At 38.4% G+C, this 21,104-nt stretch overlaps 1 protein-coding gene across 1 annotated transcript in view; it reads left to right on the top strand.

The window, feature by feature from the left end:
• The window catches only part of gabra3 (gamma-aminobutyric acid type A receptor subunit alpha3), a 301,027-nt gene extending 279,947 nt beyond the window's left edge, over positions 1–21,080 (top strand). Inside the window, exon 10 of the mRNA XM_056446783.1 lies at positions 20,449–21,080. Coding sequence (XP_056302758.1) covers positions 20,449–20,790 — 342 coding nt within the window. The 3' untranslated portion in view covers positions 20,791–21,080. The remainder of the gene's footprint in view (positions 1–20,448) is intronic.
• The last annotated feature ends 24 nt before the right edge of the window (positions 21,081–21,104 follow it).

Here is a 21,104-nt window from a genome sequence, read left to right as displayed (position 1 = left end):
CTACCTGAACCCATCTGTCGAAACAGAAAAGTTAAATTAGTAAGTAGATATTTAAATGCTTATATATATTTTTTTTAATTGACATACATGCAGGGGTGACGCAGTGGGTAGCGCTGTCACCTCACAGCAAGAAGGTCGCTGGTTTGAGTCTTTTCTGTGTGGAGTTTGCATGTTCTCCCAGTATTGGCGTAGGTTTCCCTTCGGGACATAAATAGACATAAATTGTCCGTAGTGTATGTGAGTTTGTCCTGGTCCTCCAGCATTGGGCTAATAACCCACCTCGTAAAAAATAGTTTTTCGGAGGTGCGGCAAAACATAAACTTTGATATAAACAGCCCTGGGAGTAAATAAAAAATATAAAAGCTAAAAAATGTGGAAGTTTGGTCAATTAGCCATTTTAAGTTATCTGTACTTAAACATTTACGTTGATTCTTTGAAGAGACCACATTTGTTCAACCCAATTAATTGAGTTGTCGATTTCCAATTACCTAAACAAACTGAGGGAATCCCTGTTCTCAAATCATTTGAGTAGTTGGAACTTTGGTTTTAGTGTACACTACGGCCAATTTAGTTCATCAATTCCCCTAAAGTGCATGTATTTGGACTGTGGGGGAGACCGAAGCACCCGGAAGAAACCCATGCCAACACTGGGAGAACATGCAAACTCAAATGCCAACTGGCCCAGCCGGGACTCAAATCAGTGACCTTCTTGCTGTGAGACAACAGTGCTAACCACTGAGCCACCGTGCCACCAAGCTCTGCTTTCTTCTGCCTGCTGTGGTCAGCTTTGAGACAGTTTAAAATTTGCTGGACCTTTGAGATAGACGACAAATAAATGGCCTTTGGTCTAGAAAAAAAAAAGAAACCCCAGATTGAAAGCAGAAGAAAGCACACAGATGAAAGATAAATTGAAAAGGAGGCTCTCTGGCTGGGGTCTGCGGCTCCAAAAGAAAGCCAAAAACTGATTTGCTATAGTCGCTGAAAGAAAGAATAGAGCAAAAAGGGAGAAAAGAGCAGCGCAAGCAACAGAGAAGAAAAAAAGACAATCAGCGAGAAAGAGAATACGTTTGACGGAGAGGAAAAGAGAATGATTAAAGGAAGAAGAAATGGGCTGGTATTGAACACTGGCCTCATGATGAGAAATTGACCTGTGGAGAGCGTGGAGATCTCATCTCATTGGCTCTATATAAGCAGGTCACAGGTCACATGTGGAGTGATGGTCAAAGCGTGAGAAGTGGTTAACTACACAGATTATCTAGCAGACTTTCACTTCAGTTTTCTTTCTGTAAAGAATTTGCTGACATTTCTATTAAATTATATTGTTCAACATGTATTTGTAAGACCTTTGTTTATGTTTAATATATATACACTGAATATATATATATACAAATGTTTGGCGTCAGTATGATTTTTAAATGTTTTAAAATAAGCTTCTCCTGCTCACCAAGGCTGCATTTATTTAATCAGAAATACACTACAAAATGTGAAAAGGTACTGCACTATAAAATTATTTTACTATGAAATTTTTCATAAAATTATTAAATTTTAATGATGAATTTTCAGCTTCATTACTCCAGTCTTCAGAGTCACATGACATGAAATCACTCTAATATTGTTAATATTATTATTATTATTATTAGTATTATTATTAATATTATTATTATTATTATTGTTATTGTTATTATTATTATTATTTTTTTTTTATTATTATTGTTGTTGTTGTTATTATTATGATTATGATTATTAATTATTATTATTATTATTATTATTATTATTATTACTTGTAATAGTAATAAAAGCAAGAATGATTACATTTAAATAATGTAATTAAATGTATATTTCGGCTAAAGTAAAAGCCGTTTTTAATTGTTTTAAAGCCATTTTAAGGTCAATATTATTCGCCCCCTTTAGCAATTTTAGTTTTGGATTGTCTACAGGACAAACCACAGTTACACAATGACTTGCCTAATTACCCTAACTTTACCCTAATTACCCTAGTTAAGCCTTTAAATGTCACTCTAAGCTGAATACTAGTATGTTGAAGAATATCTAGTCTAATATTATGTGCATGACAAAGATAAAATAAATCAGTTATTAGAAATGAGTTTTTAAAACTGTTATGTTTAGAAATGTGTTAAAAAAACTTGTCAAACTTGATAAACTGATCTTCACTAGAATTACGGAGCTTTTACACAGTATTTATGGTGCTGTACACAGTTTACCAGTGTAATCCCACATCAGATGGAGACTCGTGCTGACCTTGCCGATCTCTGGGGTTCACTTGTCTTCAGAGCGTGGAATGACTTTACAGATTGGGGTTGATGTGATTTACTTTGGTGGTGAGAAGGTCAGCGTTTGCTCTTCTGAAGTCTGATAAGGATAGCAGTAGCATCTGATTACATGATATGTCTGCTTCTATCAAGCTCTTAAGCTGAACACAGTCTGGAAGGAAAGAAATGACTGCACTGCTGTGTAATGCGTCAATAAAGTCCAACTTGTTCTTTACAGGTTCATTACTATTTTTCAGAATGAAATGTAATTTGCTAATATACAATAATATACTATATTATATATCGTATACTATATAATATAATGATATAATATATTGTGGAAAAAAAATCTGGATGCCACGAAATTTCTTCATGTTGTCCCAACACAAATTGTAGCCTGATCTCACGAGAAAACGGAAGTATTTTATGTTTTGACAGTTTAGTGGCTAATTCGTACGAATTCGTACGACTTCAGCCGTACGAAATTGTACGATTTTTAAAAAGGAGGCGTGGCACCTAACCCCACCCCTAAACCCAACCGTCATTGAGGGATGATCAAATCATACGAAGTTGTACGAATTAGATCATACAAATTCGTACGAATTAACCACTAAATCAAAAAGTTACGAATTGCCGTGAGATTGTGTTATTGATCAAGTACTTTAAAAATACTCAAAAATGTCAATGTTTTCAAACTATTATATTTGATTTACCAAAGTCACACAAGTGACAATTTCACATCGGTCACATCCATAACGAAGTGTTTCCCTCATAAATGCAAAAATGTCAAATAAAATAAAATCAATCATGTTTGTTTTATAGGGAGCCAACTCTTATTGTTTTGATTAGCAATATTTCTTTTGGTTTGTTAGTATAATTCACTGAATTTCTACAAAGCATGTTGGATACTGCAAACTTACAGACGTTTATCACATCCATAACGCATGTTTATTTTCCTCATATATATATATATATATATATATATGTTTTCAGATTGATATTTTTCAGATCTCATCACTTTCTGGTTAGTTGTTTTGGAAAATAAAAACAGCTGTTTCAATATAAACTTCATATACTTTCTTGTGAATTTATGTTTTGAGTTTTTACTGCAAATGTCACATCCATACCAGCGTTATGCTCATATGCTCACATGCAAATAAACTTGAATTGATTTTAATCTGTGAGAAACATTTAAGTTTGAACTTTTAGTCAACCAAATGCTACTATTTCAGTTTTGTATGTCTGAAATCAGCCATTCATAAATGAAACAACATGTTTTTGCTTTGCTTTCCATCTACTGTTTTACTTAGTCAATCCAGATTCTAGATTCACAATAAGCCAAAATAAATCAAAATAGAAATAAAAGATGATCTAAAATATTAATAAACAATGACTGGTATGAAGGCTTAATATTCATATAGATTTTTGATTATTAGTATTATTTTAGCTGTGCTGGGCTCAGACCACTGCATCACTACATGAACATGTTCACTAGCAGAAATCTCCATTTACGTAATGTAATGTGTACTTATATAGCGCATTTATTTATCATGTATGGCCATACACCCAAAGCGCTTCACAATCATGAAGGGGGTCTCTCCACACCACCACCAGTGTGCAGCTCCACTTGAATGATGTGACGGCAGCCACAGGACAACAGCGCCAGTGCACTCACCACACACCAGCTATTGGAGGTGTGGAGAGACTGTGATAGAGCCAATTCAGTGGGTGGGAGGCCATGATGGGTAAGGGCCGATGAAAGGAATTTGACCAGGACATGGGCGTTACAGTCCTACTCTTTACGAGAAGTGCCACAGGATTTTTAATGACCACAGGGATCTGACATCTCATCCGAAAGACGGCGCTCACTGACAGTATAGTGTCCCCTTCACTTTACTGGGGCATTAGGACTCACACAGACTGCAGTTTGAGTGCCCCCTGCTGGCCTCACAAACACCATTGGGCTTGGGCTGCATGGTGATAAGGCTATAAACTACTTCCCTTACTACCAGCATAACAACAAATGATAATACTCCTATAATGAACAGTGAACAGTGAACCTATTGCTGGGTGTCATAAAGTACCTTTACCTTCCCTGAGGTTTGGCAGGGTTGAAGTCCATTTAATTAAAAGTGACCGCTGCATATTACAGTTCTAATATACGAGCATTTAATATTCACGCTCATGGGTTATATGGTTAAACTGATCTACAATCCTCTCCCGAGTTATTTTCAGCTGCTTCGGTGGCCTTACAGATGAAGTCTCCACATGAGGAGTTTAGTAGATGCGCATTGAAATTGAGGATATTACTTTGCACAGCAGGAATGCAGAGTCTGTCTCCATTCATCTGAGGATGTCCTCGGGAAAAGAAACCTTCAGGATCAGAAAGCAAAATATATAGATCGTATTTGAAATTTTATGAATCACATCTATCCTCTGTAGGGTCATGGTGAGGCTGGAGCCTGTCCCAGACTCTCGGACTTTATGAAGCACAGTTATATAATATTAAACGCTTGTTAATTTAATGCTCATCAGAGTGCTTTGCATTAGACTGTGGGAAAGCGGCAGTCGTTACTGTGTTTCTCCTTGTTGCAAATTAATGCGTACATCCCAAAATGAAGCTAGATTTTACAACAACTGGAATTTTTTCTGTTGCCCCCACCCCAAATGACTGAAAACTCTGCCCTAAATTACATAATCCCACCCTAAATGACTGGTTATCCCGCCCTAAATGACTTATAGTCCCACCCTAAATGACAGTCCCATCTAAATGACATAGTCCCACCCTAAATGACTTATAGTCCTGCCCTAAATGACTGATAGTCCCGCTCCAAATAAATTAGTCCCACCCTAAATGACAGTCCCACCCTAAATTACATAGCCCCGCCCTAAATGACTGATAGTCCTGCCCTAAATAAATTAGTCATGCCCTAGATGACAGTCTCACCCTAAATTACATAGTCCTGCCCTAAATGACTGATAGTCCTGCCCTAAATAAATTAGTCATGCCCTAGATGACTGATAGACCCGCCCTAAATGACAGTCCTACCCTAAATAACATAGCCCTGCCCTAAATGACTGATAATCCCGCCCTAAATGAATTAGTCCTGCCCTAAATGACTGATAGTCCCACTTTAAATGATGGATAGTCCCACCATAAATGACATAGTCTCACCCTAAATGACTGAGATCCACCCTAAATAACATAGTCCCTCCCTAAATGACTGATAGTCCCTCCCTAAATGACACAGTCCCCCCTAAATGACTCATAGTCCCACCCTAAATGACTGATAGTCCCACCCTAAATAACATAATCCCGCCCTAAATGACTGATAATCCCACCCTAAAAAACATAGTCCCACCCTAAATGACTGATAGTCCCACCCTAAAAAACATAGTCCCGCCCTAAATGACTGATAATCCCGCCCTAAAAAATAGCCCCGCCCTAAACGACTGAAAGTCTCACCATAAATGACATAGTCCCACCCTAAATGACTGTAAGACCCACCCTAAATAACATAGTCCCTCCCTAAATGACTGATAGTTCCTCCCTAAATGACACAGTCCACCCTAAATGACTCATAGTCCCACCCTAAATTACTGATAGTCCCACCCTAAATGACTGATAGTCTCACCGTAAATGACTGATAGTCCCACCCTAAATGACTGATAATCCCGCCCTAAAAAAAACCCCGTCCTAAATGACTGATAGTCTCACCATAAATGACTGATAGTCCCACCCTAAATGACTGATAGTCCCACCCTAAATGACTGATAGTCCCACCCTAAATAACATAGTCCCACCCTAAATGACTGATAGTCCCACCCTAAATGACTGATAGTCCCACCCTAAATAACAAAGTCCCACCCTAAATGACTGATAGTCCCACCCTAAATAACATAGTCCCACCCTAAATGACTGATAGTCCCACCCTAAATGACTGATAGTCCCACCCTAAATAACATAGTCCCACCCTAAATGACTGATAGTCCCACCCTAAATATCATAGTCCCACCCTAAATAACTAATAGTCTCTCTAAATGACTGATAGTCCCACCCTAAATAACAGTCCTGCGTACATAACTCCCTTATAAAAATGTTTGAAAGCCCCGCTCTAAATGCATTCCATGAGACCAGAAGTAAAGAAAAGTCATTTCGAGGGAGAGGGAAGGTTATGGTTTGATTGTATACAATAAAAACTAATATATACATATAAACATAAGAAGAGTCCATTTTGATTTCACGCCAACTTTAAAAGTCTATTCATCTCATTTTACAGTCTAAATGTACGCTTCTGAACTTCCTGCATTTTGATGATACACTAAATATTACACTCCCAGTGCTCTTAAGATTGTGTCATATTCAAGATACAGTCACACTAACATTTCACAGGACGTTTTCCGGCTGTCTAGTGAAAATAAAATTACACATGTGGTCAATTTCATGCTCAGAATTGGTCGTTTCTGAATGTTGATGCTGAAAATTTTTTTGTCTCTATTAAATGATTGGTTTGTACAGTAACAATCAATCAGAAAGATGGATATTCTTTTCTCTAATGTTTCTCAAATCATATCAGTTCTTTCAATCAGCTTAGCCTTGGTGCTTGTGAAATGTGCAGACGCTGCTGTGGGGCTCCGGGGCATTGTACAATCAGAGGAGATGGTAATTTACCATTCACAATTTGAGACTTGCTTCTCCATCATCTCCATCACACCACCTGCTCATGCTCAGCTGTTTGTCTTTGCTCAGAGCAGATGTCGAGATGTCCATAGATGCGTCCCAAATCGCATTCTTGAGCACTAGCCTAAGCCATTTTTTTACTCAGACAACTAGTTAACAGAAGTGTGTAATGTATCAGAAGGGGATGAGCTACCATAGCGCTAGGGTTGGATTATTTATTTTGCATTGTGCTCCTGTTGATGTCATCAATCTGGCAACAATATGCAATACCTAGTGTAGCCACTAGGTGTGCTAGATACTACACACTGTACTTTTAAACATGGCCATGTTGTGTGTGCGTTTCGCAGAGGAGGGGCCAAAAACAACTGTTCAATATTTCGAATTTGGAGTGTAATACCGAGTTTAACCATTAGATGTCAATATTACATACTGTACTTTTAAATGTTGCCAGATTGTGTGTGCATTCGCAGAGGAGGGGGCAAATAAAACTGTCCAATATTTTGAATTTGGACTGTAATACCGAGTTTAACCATTAGATGTCAATATTACATACTGTACTTTTAAATGTTGCCAGATTGTGTGTGCGTTCGAAGAGGGAGGGCAAAAAATGGTTCAATATTTCGAATTTAGACTGAAATACAGAGTTTACCCATAAGGTGTCAATACTACATACTGTTCTTTTAAATGTTGCCAGATTGTGTGTGCATTCGCAGAGGAGGGGGCAAATAAAACTGTCCAATATTTTGAATTTGGACTGTAATACCGAGTTTAACCATTAGATATCAATATTACATACTGTTCTTTTAAATGTTGCCAGATTGTGTGTGCGTTCGAAGAGGGAGGGCAAAAAATGGTTCAATATTTCGAATTTGGACTGTAATCCAGAGTTTATCCATAAGGTGTCAATACTACATACTGTTCTTTTAAATGTTGCCAGATTGTGTGCGCGCTCAAAAAATGAGGGCCAAAAAATGTCCAGTATATTGAATTGAAACTGTAATACTGAGTTTAACCATTAGGTGTCAATACTAAATGCTGTGCTAATAAACCCTGCCAGATTGTGTGTGCGTTCGAAGAGTAGAGGCCAAAAAACTGTTCAATATTTTGAATTTGGGCTATAATACAGAGTTTACCCATTAGGCGTAAATACTGTATACTTTATTTTAAACGTTGCCAGATTGTGCATTCGAAAAAGAGGGAGGGGGGTCAAAAAAGGGTTCAATATTTCGAATTTAGACTGTAATACAGAGTTTAACCATTAGGTGTCATTACTACATACTGTACTTTCAAACGTTGCCAGATTGTGTGTGTGCATTCAAGTGGGAGGAGGGGGGGATTAGTATTTTGAATTTGTACTGTAATGTCGAGTTTAACGATTAGGTATCAATGCTACATACTGTACTTTTAAATGTTGCCAGATTGTGTGTGTGCATTCAAGGGGGAGGAGGGGGGAGGTAAGTATTTTGAATTTGGACTGTAATGTCGAGTTTAACGATTAGGTATCAATGCTACATACTGTACTTTTAAATGTTGCCAGATTGTGTGTGTGTTCAAAGAGGAGAGGCTAAAAAACTGTTCAATAATTTGAATTTGGACTGTAATGCCAAGTTTAACCATTAGTTGTCAATAAAACTGTACTTTTAAACACTACATTGTTGAGTATAGGGCGACGTGGTGGTGTAGTGGGTAGCGCTCTCGCCTCACAGCAAGAAGGTCGCTGGTTCGAGCCTCAGCTGGGTCAGTTGGCATTTCTGTGTGGAGTTTGCATGTTCTCCCAGCATTCGCGTGGGTTACCTCCTGGTGCTCCGGTTTCCCCGACAAGTCCAAAGACATGCGCTATAGGGCAGTTGGGTAGGCTAAATTGGCTGTAGTGTATGTGTGTAAATGAGGGTGTGTGGGTGTTTCCCAGTGATGGGTTGCAGCTGTGTAAAACAAATGCTGGATAAGTTAGCGGTTCATTCCGATGTGGCAAACCCTGATTAATAAAGGCACTAAGCCGAAAAGAGAATCAATGAATGAATTGTTGAGTGTATCAGTGTGTATAGTGTGCCATTTGGGATGCAACCCATGTATGCTACTAACATATGATGTCACTCTGTTACCATGGCACCATGATTCAGGGTGTTCCATTTGCTGGGATTTGCCGTTGATAGGGGTCACTACCCCTTGACCCCTCGTCAACAGTCTGGAGGGAGGTTTGTGAAGTGTGCCTGACCTTTGAACTCTGCAGGGGGATCATAAATTTCAGGTGGCACATTAACGGTCTAGAGATGATTGCGGTTTTTATGGCCTCACCCATTTATTTCAAGACCAAAGAGACTGTGATGTAGAAAGGGACTGCTTTTATTCCAGCCAAACTTAAAGAAATTGGGCTTTCTCCAGAAAACAAAAAATATTAAAGGAATTTCCTTGTTTTGTTAAACATCACTTGGGAAATATATGTATAACCTGAAGAATACAAATATCACAGGAGTGCTAATACATTTGCCTTCAACTATACATACAAAGCTAGCTAATTAGATAGATCGATAGACTCACCAGACACTAAATAAGGTACACCTGTGCAACTGCTCGTTAATGCAAATTTCTAATCAGCCAATCACATGGCAGCAACTCGATGCATTTAGGCATGTAGACATGGTCAAGACGATCTGCTGCAGTTCAGGCCGAGCATCAGAATGGGGAAGAAAGGGGATTTAAGTGACTTTGGATGTGGCATGGTTGTTGGTGCCATACGGGCTGCTCTGAGTATTTCAGAAACTGCTGATCAACTGGGATTTTCACGCACAACCATCTCTGAGGGTTTACAGAGAATGGTCCGACAAAGAGGAAATATCCAGTGAGCGGCAGTTCTGTGGGCGCAAATGCCTTGTTGATGTCAGAGGAGAATGGCCAGACTGATTCCAGCTGATAGAAAGGCAACAGTAACTTAAATAAGCACTCGTTACAACCGAGGTCTGCAAAAGAGCATCTCTGAACTCCAACCTTGAAGCAGATTGGCTACAGCAGCAGAAGACCACACCGGGTGCCACTCATGTCAGCTAAGAACAGGAAACTGAGGCTACAATTCACACAGGCTCACCAAAACTGGACAATAGAAGATTAGAGAAATGTTGCCTGGTCTGATGAGTCTCCATTTCTGCTGCCACATTCAGATGGTCGAATCAGAATTTGGCGTCATCCTGTCTCATATCAACGGTTCAGGCTGGTGGTGGGGGTGTAATGATATTCTCTTGGCACACTTTGGGCCCATTAGTAGCAATTGAGCATGGTGTCAACGCCACAGCCTACCTGAGTATTGTTGCTGACCATGTCCATCCCTTTATGACCACAGTGTACTCATCTTCTGATGGCCACTTCCAGCAGGATAACGCACCATGTCATAAAGCGTGAATCATCTCAGACTGGTTTCTTGAACATGACAATGAGTTCACTGTACTCAAATGGCCTCCACAGTCAGCAGATCTCAATCCAATAGAGCACCTTTGGGATGTGGTGGAACGGGAGATTCGCATCATGGATGTGCAGCGACTGTGTGATGCTATCATGTCAATATGGACTAAAATCTCTGAGGAATATTTCCAGTACCTTGTTGAATCTATGCAGTTCTGAAGGTAAAAGGGGTCCAACCCAGTACTAGGTGTACCTAAATAAAGTGGCTGGTGAATTTAAATAGACGGATGGATGGAGGGAAAGATAGATAGATGTGAAATGAAGTGTTTAAAGTTTTAAAGCTTGTTTACAATCCAATGATTCATCTCTCTCTCTTTCTCTTTCTCTCTCTCTCTCTCTCTCTCTCTGTGAAGAACAATAGCATTTGCAGTGTTGATCTATTTTCGCAGTGAACTCTGGGAGCCTCTTGCCAATACAGCATGCAAATGAGACCTAAGCCAAATGTAAGGGTTTCATCAATGTGGGTCATGTCTCGGGCTTGTAGTCGGATCTGTACTAATGCTGACATAAGCCTGGAGTGTGATTTGGTCTGCTGGTGTAGTAGCAGGGATCGATGGCTTGTGATTGGGACGCAGCGTCCAGCAGTCCCACTGTGAGATTCAAGCACTGATATCGGCATCAGAAAAAAAGCAAGGTCTGGCTTCTCCCACTGCAGCGTCTGTTTGTGCTTGTCTTATCAGTTTCTTGTGCTCCCCTTGAAGATTTACTTGGGGCCACAGTGCATTGTGTTGTGGTGATAATAGATTTGTCTTGCATTGTTCTCTTTGCTGGTGTGTCAATCCTGCAGCGGCGTGCAGCGGGGATGAATATTCATGCTTGTGTTCGGCGCTCATGTGTGCACTGAGAAACCAAGGCTGGAAAATGAGGAATGAAGAACGAGTCCTGGGAGTCTTTCACTTTCAGACTTAATGACAGATTTCGACTGAAAAGATACTACAGTTACAAACCTCGTGTTGATCAGTGTAAACATGCATTTTCTGCTGAATGAATGCATGCGTATTTGTGCCAAAAAGTTTAAATGAATGAGTGAACGAGTGAATTAACAGAATTAGTAAACGAGCACAGTATTTCCTGTGAGTGAGTGAATTAATTACTGAAGGAATTAACAAATAAATGTACATAATATTTCTATTCGAATTATTGAATGAATGAATGAATGAATGAATGACACACAATCTTGCCATTGCCAGAACCATGCTTTAGTAGTTGAGCTATAGAAAGACATGCATGCGTATATGAAAAAAGTTAAGTGAATGAGTAAACAAGTGAATTAACTAAATTCCTTATTTAACAAACACAATATTTTTTGTGAGTTAGTGAGTGAGCGAATGAATGAATGAGCTAATGAACAAATAGAATTTTCTGTCAATAAATGAATAAATTCATGAAATAAAGAATGAACAAAAACAGTATTTCATTCAAGTGAATGAACAAATGAACACACAAGTACAGTATTACTGATGAATGGATGGATGAATGAATGAATGAATGAAAAAACTGTATTTCCTGTGAGTGAGTGAGTGAGTGAGTGAGTGAGTGAGTGAGTGAGTGAATGAATGAATGAGTAAATGAATGAATGAATGAATGAACATGGTGTTTCACGTGAGTGTTTGAATGAATGAACTAGTAAACACAGTATTTTCAGTGAGAGAGGGTGAATGAATGAATGACTAACTGAAAGCACGGTATTGCTGAGTGAATGAATGAATGTACAATATTTCCTGGCAGTGAAAGAATGAATGAATGAATGAATGAATGAATGAATGAATGAATGAATGAATGAATGAATGAATGAATGAATAGTATTTCCTTTGAGTGAAAGAGTGAATGAGCGTATGAATTAACATAATTTCCTGTGGCTGAATGAATGAATGAATGAATGAATGAATGAATGAATGAATGAATGAATGAAAAACCGTATTTCCTGTGAGATGATTGGGTGAGTGAATACATTATTTCCTGTGAATGAATGAATGAATGAATCAATGAATTAATAAATGAATAAACATGGTATTTCATGTGAGTTGATGAAAATATGAATTAGCAAAGTATTTAGAGTGAGTGAATGAATGAAAGAGCACAGTATTTGCTGAGTGAATGAATGAATGAATGAATGAATGAATGAATGAATGAATGAATGAATGAATGAACGAACAATATTTTCATGTGAGTGAAAGAATGAATAAACGAGCAAATTAATGAACAGTATTTCCTGTGAGTGAATGAATGAATGAGTGAATGGACATTCTGTGTGAGTGAGTGATTGATGAGCGCATTATTTTATGTGATTAAACAAATGAATGAATGAATGAATGAATGAATGAACGAACGAATAAACAAATGAACAGTATTTCATGTGAGAGAATGATTGAGTAAATAAACAAACACATTATTTAATCTGAGTGAGTAAATGAATGAATGAATGAATGAATGAATGAATGAATGAATGAATGAATGAATGAATGAATGAACGAATGAGCAAAATAATAAAGGAAAGAACAACAAATGAACAAACTGAAGGAAGCACAGATGAATGGACAAACACTATTTCATGTGAGAGAATGAATGAATGAATGAATGAATGAATGAATGAATGAATGAATGAATGAATGAATGAATGAACGAACAAAGTTTTCCTAAGTAAAGGAATGAACACAGTATTTTCCGTAAAGTAAAAACTGCATTTAATGTCTTTAGACGACTATAAAAACGTACATTACATAAAATACACAATATATTTCAGGGTTTTATGTTTGTTTGTTTGTTTTGTTACATAAGAATATGACTGTACAGTAGAAAGTATTATCGTATCTAGATATTTATTGCTCACAGAGGTGAAAGCCACCAGCAGCACAATAAAAAATATCGAAGGGGTTTTGATGACCAGGATATGACCGCAGTGGCCTAGTAATCATTTCTAATGTCTTATAGCAAGTACATTAAAGCTCTAAAACTCTTCACCACAGCAATACGTCAGTGAGTTTTCCTCCAGTAAGCATCACTTTTATCTAGTTTATTCTGATAACAGTCAAGCAAGCAGATTCGCTAACCTACTTTATCAACAGCACTCCTGTCCTGTAAAGCTGACTCTACATGTTAAATCATAGATGATCACTTCTTCACCCAGAACTGCACTCCTGTCATCCTTCTGTACAAACCATCAGAGGCTGTATAACAAGCCAATATTGTGCACTGAAGACTGAGGATGAGGATTATAGCATCTGGTAACATTAAACATGACTACTGCTACAAAAACCATCAGCGTGTAATGAAATTAAATGTTTAAATGTGCTTGTTATGTGTACTTACTCAGCATATGAATATCTCTGAAGCAATCAAATCACCACTGTAGCCTAAATTCACCATTTGGTCACTATTTACACACACGTGCATCTCCCAAATAAAGTTTCGACAAGCACAAACTGAGATATTTATTAGCAGAATCTAGCAATTTAGTAATTGCTCAAGAATAGCTTATTTTAAAGTAGTTTAAACTTTAAAAATCTTAACTTAAAACACCTAAGATTACTTATTGGAAGGTGATCCGCTGCGTAAAACATATGCTGGATAAGTTGGCGGTTCATTCCGCTGTGGCGACCCCAGATTAATAAAGGGGCTAAGCCAAAAAGAAAATGAATGAATGAGTTGGCGGTTCATTCTGCTGTGACCCCAGATTAATAAAGGGACTAAGCCGAAAAGAAAATTAATGAATGAGTTGGCGGTTCATTCCGCTGTGGCGACCCCAGATTATAAAAGGGACTAAGCCGAAAAAAAAAATGAATGAACGAGTTGGCGGTTCATTCCGCTGTGGGGACCCCAGATTATAAAAGGGACTAAGCCGAAAATGAATGAATGAGTTGGCGGTTCATTCTGCTGTGGCGACCCCAGATTAATAAAGGGACTAAGCCGAAAAGAAAATGAATGAATGAGTTGGCGGTTCATTCCGCTGTGGCGACCCCAGATTAATAAAGGGACTAAGCCAAAAAGAAAATGAATGAATGAGTTGGCGGTTCATTCCGCTGTGGCGATCCCAGATTAATAAAGGGACTAAGCCAAAAAAAATGAATGAATGAGTTGGCGGTTCATTCCGCTGTGGCGACCCCAGATTATAAAAGGGACTAAGCCGAAAAGAAAATGAATGAATGAGTTGGCGGTTCATTCCGCTGTGGCGATCCCAGATTAATAAAGGGACTAAGCCGAAAAGAAAATGAATGAATGAGTTGGCGGTTCATTCCGCTGTGGCGACCCCAGATTAATAAAGGGACTAAGCCGAAAAGAAAATGAATGAATGAGTTGGCGGTTCATTCCGTTGTGGCGACCCCAGATTAATAAAGGGACTAAGCCGAAAAGAAAATGAATGAATGAGTTGGCGGTTCATTCCGCTGTGGCGACCCCAGATTAATAAAGGGACTAAGCCGAAAAGAAAATGAATGAATGAGTTGGCGGTTCATTCCGCTGTGGCGACCCCAGATTAATAAAGGGACTAAGCCGAAAAGAAAATGAATGAATGAGTTGGCGGTTCATTCCGCTGTGGCGACCCTAGATTAATAAAGGGACTAAGCCGAAAAGAAAATGAATAAATGAGTTGGCGGTTCATTCCGCTGTGGCGATCCCAGATTAATAAAGGGACTAAGCCGAAAAGAAAATGAATGAATGAGTTGGCAGTTCATTCCGCTGTGGCGACCCCAGATTAATAAAGGGACTAAGCCGAAAAGAAAATGAATAAATGAGTTGGCGGTTCATTCCGCTGTGGCGACCCCAGATTAATAAAGGGACTAAGCTGAAAAGAAAATGAATGAAATGGATCCACTTAAATTATAAAATATCTGTGTTGGGACAACATTAAGGAATTGTGTCAAACTCAAACTCTTAGCTCCTAGTTTTGACAACAAACAGAAATGATGAGCAGGAGGAGTCTGTTAGGTTGTAACAACTCTCCCCAAACCCTTTCCCCACCTTTCTGAATGAAACGCCTACTTCACTACATCCAATCAGCTCGCAGTGGGAAAAACAAGCCACGCCCACTGTTTTCTTATTTAATATTTTATTTCTCTAAGAACGTCTTCCCAATTCGAAAGAAAAAGGTTGCATCTTTCAGTTCATGCGAACTTTAAAAAATATTTGGAGTGCAAAATATCAGTAGCAGCAACTTCATATGTAATGCGCACAAATATGCATGCATTTGGATGAATCTGGAGAGCTTCAGTGTTTGTTTCTAGCTGTGTTTCTGCTTCCAGAGGCTCAGCTTGTTTACTGGCATACAGTGTCTCCTGCTGCACAGTTCCTGAGTCAAGAATGCTGGTTAGAAATCCCTATAGAGACCTTGAAGCTTCTTCTATAGTGTCTCCCAGTGTGCAGAACGCAATGATTGCCAGCAGCGCTTATTTTCCATATTGTCATTTTTCATCTACAGTATGACAGATTCTGTGGACATGCATTCATGTAGCGCACTCTAGCTCACAACCGTGTCATCTCCAGTTTTACAATTCCTCAAAAGATTTTAAAAATATATATAAAATCAATGTAAATCTAAATAGTTGCAGTGTCATTTTATTTATCCTTGCTTCTGAAAGCACTATTGGTTGGTTTTAGGAAAAGGCTTAGCTCAGTGGTTTGCAAGCTGATTTGTACGACATGCTCCGCCTTCTGCTGGGCGTGGATAAGAAAGATGTGTGTCTGAAATGTACTACAAAACATACCCTAAGGAATGTATTTCAGATTCACTAAAATGTAGACAGCGTCCTCTAGTGGATTTGTCATCTGAAATATGTGGACAGCGCCCTCTAGTACCCTAAGTAATGTATTTCAGATTCACAACAATTTAGACAGCGCCCTCTAGTGGTTTAATCATCTGAAACATACAACAAAATGTACCCTGAGTAATGTATTTCAGATTCAGAAAAATGTAGGCAGCGCCCTCTAGTGGATTTGTCATCTGAAAAGTGTAGACAGCGCCCTCTAGTGGATTTGTCATCTGAAACATACAAAACACACCCTAAGTAACGTATTTCAGATTCACAAAAATGTTGACAGCGCCCTCTAGTGGATTTGTCATCTGAAAAATGTGTACAGCGCCCTCTAGTACTATAAGTAATGTATTTCAGATTCACAAAAATTTAGACAGCACCCTCTAGGGGTTTAATCATTTGAAACATGCAACAAAATGTACCCTGAGTAATGTATTTCAGATTCAGAAAAATGTAGGCAGCGCCCTCTAGTGGATTTGTCATCTGAAAAAAATGTAGACAGCACCCTCTAGTGGATTTGTCATCTGAAACATACAAAACACACCCTAAGTGACGTATTTCAGATTCACAAAATTTCAGATTCACAAAAATGTAGACAGCGCCCTCTAGTGGATTTGTCATCTGAAATATACAAAACGTACCATAAGTAACATTTTACAGATTAACAAAAATGTAGACAGTGCTCTCTAGTGGTTTTGTCATCTGAAACGTACAACACAATGTACCCAAATCAATGTATTTCAGATTCACAAAAATGTTGTGGTTTTGTCATCTGAAACATATCATAAATAACGTATTTCAAATTCAAAAAAGTTAGACAGCGCCCTCTAGCGGTTTTGTCACCTGAAATGTACAACAAAAGTACCATAAGTACCTTAAATTGTATGTTTCAGATGACAAATTCATTAGATGGCGCTGTCTACATTTTTGTGAATCTGAAATACAACAAAACGTACTCTAAGTAATGTATTTCAGATTCACAAAAATGTAGACAGTGTCCTCTAGTGGTTTTATAATCAGAAATGTACAACAAAACATACTCTAAGTAACGTATTTGAGATTCACAACAATTTAGACAGCGCCCTCTAGTGGTTTTGTCATCTGAAACGTACAACACAATGTACCCTAAGTAACGAATTTCACATTCACAAAAATTTTGTTGTTTTGTCATCTAAAACGTATCATAAACAACGTATTTCAGATTCACAAAAAGTAAGACAGCGCCCTCTAGCGGTTGTCACCTGAAATGTACAACAAAAGTACCCTGAGTACCTTAAATTGTATGCTTCAGATGACAAATTCAATAGATGGCGCTGTCTACATTTTTGTGAATCTGAGGACAACAAAACGTACTCTAAGTAATGTATTTCAGATTCACAATAATATAGACAGCGCCCTCTAGGGGTTTTGTCATCTGAAACGTACAACACAATGTACCCTAAGTAATGTATTTCAGATTCACAAAAATTTTGTGGTTTTGTCATCTAAAACGTATCATAACGTATTTCAGATTCACAAAAATTTAGACAGCACCCTCTAGTGGTTTAATCATCTGAAACAAACAACAAAATGTACCCTGAGTAATGTATTTCAGATTCAGAAAAATGTAGACAGCGCCCTCTAGTGGATTTGTCATCTGAAACATACAAAACACACCCTAAGTAACGTATTTCAGATTCACTAAAATGTAGACAGCGCCCTCTAGTGGATTTGTCATCTGAAATATACAAAACTTACCATAAGTAACATATTACAGATTAACAAAAAAGTTAGACAATGCCCACTAGCGGTTTTGTCACCTGAAATGTACAACAAAAGTACCCTGAGGACCTTAAATTGTATGCTTCAGATGACAAATTCAATAGATGGCGCTGTCTACATTTTTGTGAATCTGAAATACAACAAAACGTACTCTAAGTAATGTATTTCAGATTCAAAAAAAATGTAGACAGCACCCTCTAGTGGTTTTATAATCAGAAATGTACAACAAAACATACTCTAAGTAACGTATTTCAGATTCACAAAAATGTAGACAGCGCCCTCTAGTGGTTTTGTCATCTGAAACGTACAACACAGTTTACTCGAAGTAATGTATTTCAGATTCACAAAAAGTTAGACAGCACCCTCTAGTGGTTTTGTGATCTGAAACGTACAACAAAACATGCTTGATTTCAATGTATTTTATTTTTATTTTATATGTATTTTATGTTTATGTTTATGTTCAATGTAAAAATGTAGGCTGAAGCTCATATTTCTAATGATCCTGGGCCGTTTGAAGCCCTTATGAAATCAGAATGGACTAAACTCGCCTTGTTAGCTCACATTGCTATTCCCAAAGTGAATAATTAATCCATGCAAGTTAATCCACAGCAAAAAAAAAAAATGGTTTGGCCTGGAGCACTAAAATAAAATCCTTCCCTCTATTCAGTAATCTGTTTTAGCCGTAAATATGACACATTACTTAAGTAAAATGTGTAGGAATTCTCTTTCTGAGCTGGGGTTTATGAATACAATGCGCCATATCGCACAAATGTTTATTGAATTCACAAGCCTGTTATAAAATCTGAAATAATATCTCTGTTTGCTTTATAGTACACAGTAGGTGGAGATTGCTTGATACTATTTTCCATCCATTTTTACCTTATCAACGTTTTGACAAAATCCCTAGCCTTTTGTCTCAGGTTTGAGGCTTAATAAAATGGTTTGGAGATAAGACATGTTTCGCAAGAGCCCAGTGGACCAGAATATTTGTCAGATGCAAACTGCAAATGCTCAGGCTGCAGTAACAATAGGACACTAGATGAACACTTGATTTGATTCAAAGGCTTTTCACCAAATACACAAATGCTCATTATAAGGAATAGCAAACAAGCAGGATGGAAAACAGAAAATACAAATACAATGCATGCTGCACTTTACCTACCCACAGGTTAACCAAGCAGCAGATGCACCGAAATTATAATAATTTGCTGTATCTTCCACATAGGATATGGGAACTATACAGATGGTGCCGTTTTAAATGGTGTATTATCCCCTGTGTGTGTGTTTGTGTACTATTTCTGGTTTAATCAGTAACACATGTGTCCACAGATTATTGTAATTCGGATTTTAAGTTGGATTTAATTGACAAAATGTCATTACATGAAATATCTCATCAGCACACTGATTAAGCAGTTGTATAGACACTTCAGATCAGGTATTCGGATATGCTATCATAATTGTGTAGTAGTTGTTGTTTTCTTTAAAGTAAATGCAACTGCCTACAGTTAATTTAATACAATTTTATATGTACATAAACTGTACAATCATTACTCCAAAGGGTGTCATATTGTGTGCCGTAATGGAAAACATAGATTTAATGAAGTGTCTAGTGCAGTCGTTCCCAACCCTGTTCCTGAAGGCACACCAACAGTCCACATTTTCAACCTCTCCCTAATTAAACACACCTGAATCATCTTATCATAACATCAGAAGAGACTCCAAAACCTGAAGTTAATGGGTCAGAAAAGGGAGACATCCAAAATATGTACTGTTGGTGTGCCTCCAGGAACAGGGTTGGGAAACACTGGTCTAGTGTTCAAGCTCGAAACTGATTTTAAATGTACCGCAAAAACATCATGTAAGATGAGCAATGCTGCAGTGGTAATTTTGACCACCAGAGGGCGCTGCAACTTATAACGTGGCTTCATTTGACTAGTTTAGTGATTGAAAACTAAACCTAGACACGAGTAGAACATTATTATTATAAATAATCAGAAGGGATAATGATTAAATGTTGGGTTTATTATTTGAGAGGTGAGCATGATGATACGGTAAAGGGTATGCAACTGTGCGAAGGCTACACCGGACCATCTCATGCACTCAATGTTGGCACGTTTTCTTATTTTAATGATCATCGCCACAGCCGTATCACCCTGCAGCCCTAGACTGGTTACTCACTGAAGCTAAGCAGGGCTCAGCCTGGTCAGTACCTGAATGGGAGACCACAAGGGAAAACTAGGTTGCTGTTGGTAGATTGTTGTAGTGGTGTTAGTGAGGCCAGCAGGGGGCGCTTTATCAGTCCTGATGCCCCAGTAAACGTGATGGGGACACCATACTGTAAGTGGGCGTCGTTTTTCGGATGAGGTGTTAAACCGAGGTCCTGACTCTATGTGGTTGTTAAATATCCCGTGGCATCCTTGTGTCCTGGCCAAAATTACCTCTATAGGCCCTTTCCCATCATGGCCTCCCCATCATAAAATCATAAAATGACACCTCTTCTAATCATTACTATTGTTTCCCCTTGATTCTTCCACAGAGACGAGAATCTGCGTCTTTCTCCAAGAAAACCAACAACACTTTTAACATCGTGGGCACAACTTATAGCATGAGCGTGGTCAAAGATCCCGGCCTGACCACCATCTCCAAGAGCGCCACGTCCACCACATCTACTCCACCTCAGCCAGTTCGGGAGGTCCGACTGCCCAAAATGGATGGAGAATACGTGCCGGAGGGAAGAAAATCATACAACCGGGTCAGCAAAGTGGACAAGATCTCTCGTATCATCTTTCCAGTGCTCTTCTTCATCTTTAATCTGGGGTACTGGGCCACATATGTCAACAGAAAGCCCACCATCGAGAGGTCCAGCCCACCCAAATGAACCAAAACGATACTGATTTAAAAAAAAAAGAAAGGAAGAAACTGCCAGTCCAGTCTTAATCAGCAACATGATGCTACTGTGTTCATCTTTAGGAAAAATTGTTGCTTTTTTTCACATTTTGTAGAGTGTGGCGTACGGCCATTTTGTTTGTTTATGCAGATTTAAATGTGCCATTTCCTTGTATTGCATGAAGTAGAACTAATCGGTATTAACACTCGATTTACTAGCAGGGCCAGACAGAATCTGCGGACATTTGTAGCTATTTAAAATCTGCAGATTTATTCGGAGTGATATTTAGAGTATAGTAACTAAAA

The sequence above is a fragment of the Danio aesculapii genome, chromosome 21 (genome assembly GCF_903798145.1).
Source record: "Danio aesculapii chromosome 21, fDanAes4.1, whole genome shotgun sequence".
NCBI classification, from domain to species: domain Eukaryota; kingdom Metazoa; phylum Chordata; class Actinopteri; order Cypriniformes; family Danionidae; genus Danio; species Danio aesculapii.
This window is presented reverse-complemented; position numbering and strand designations above follow the sequence as displayed.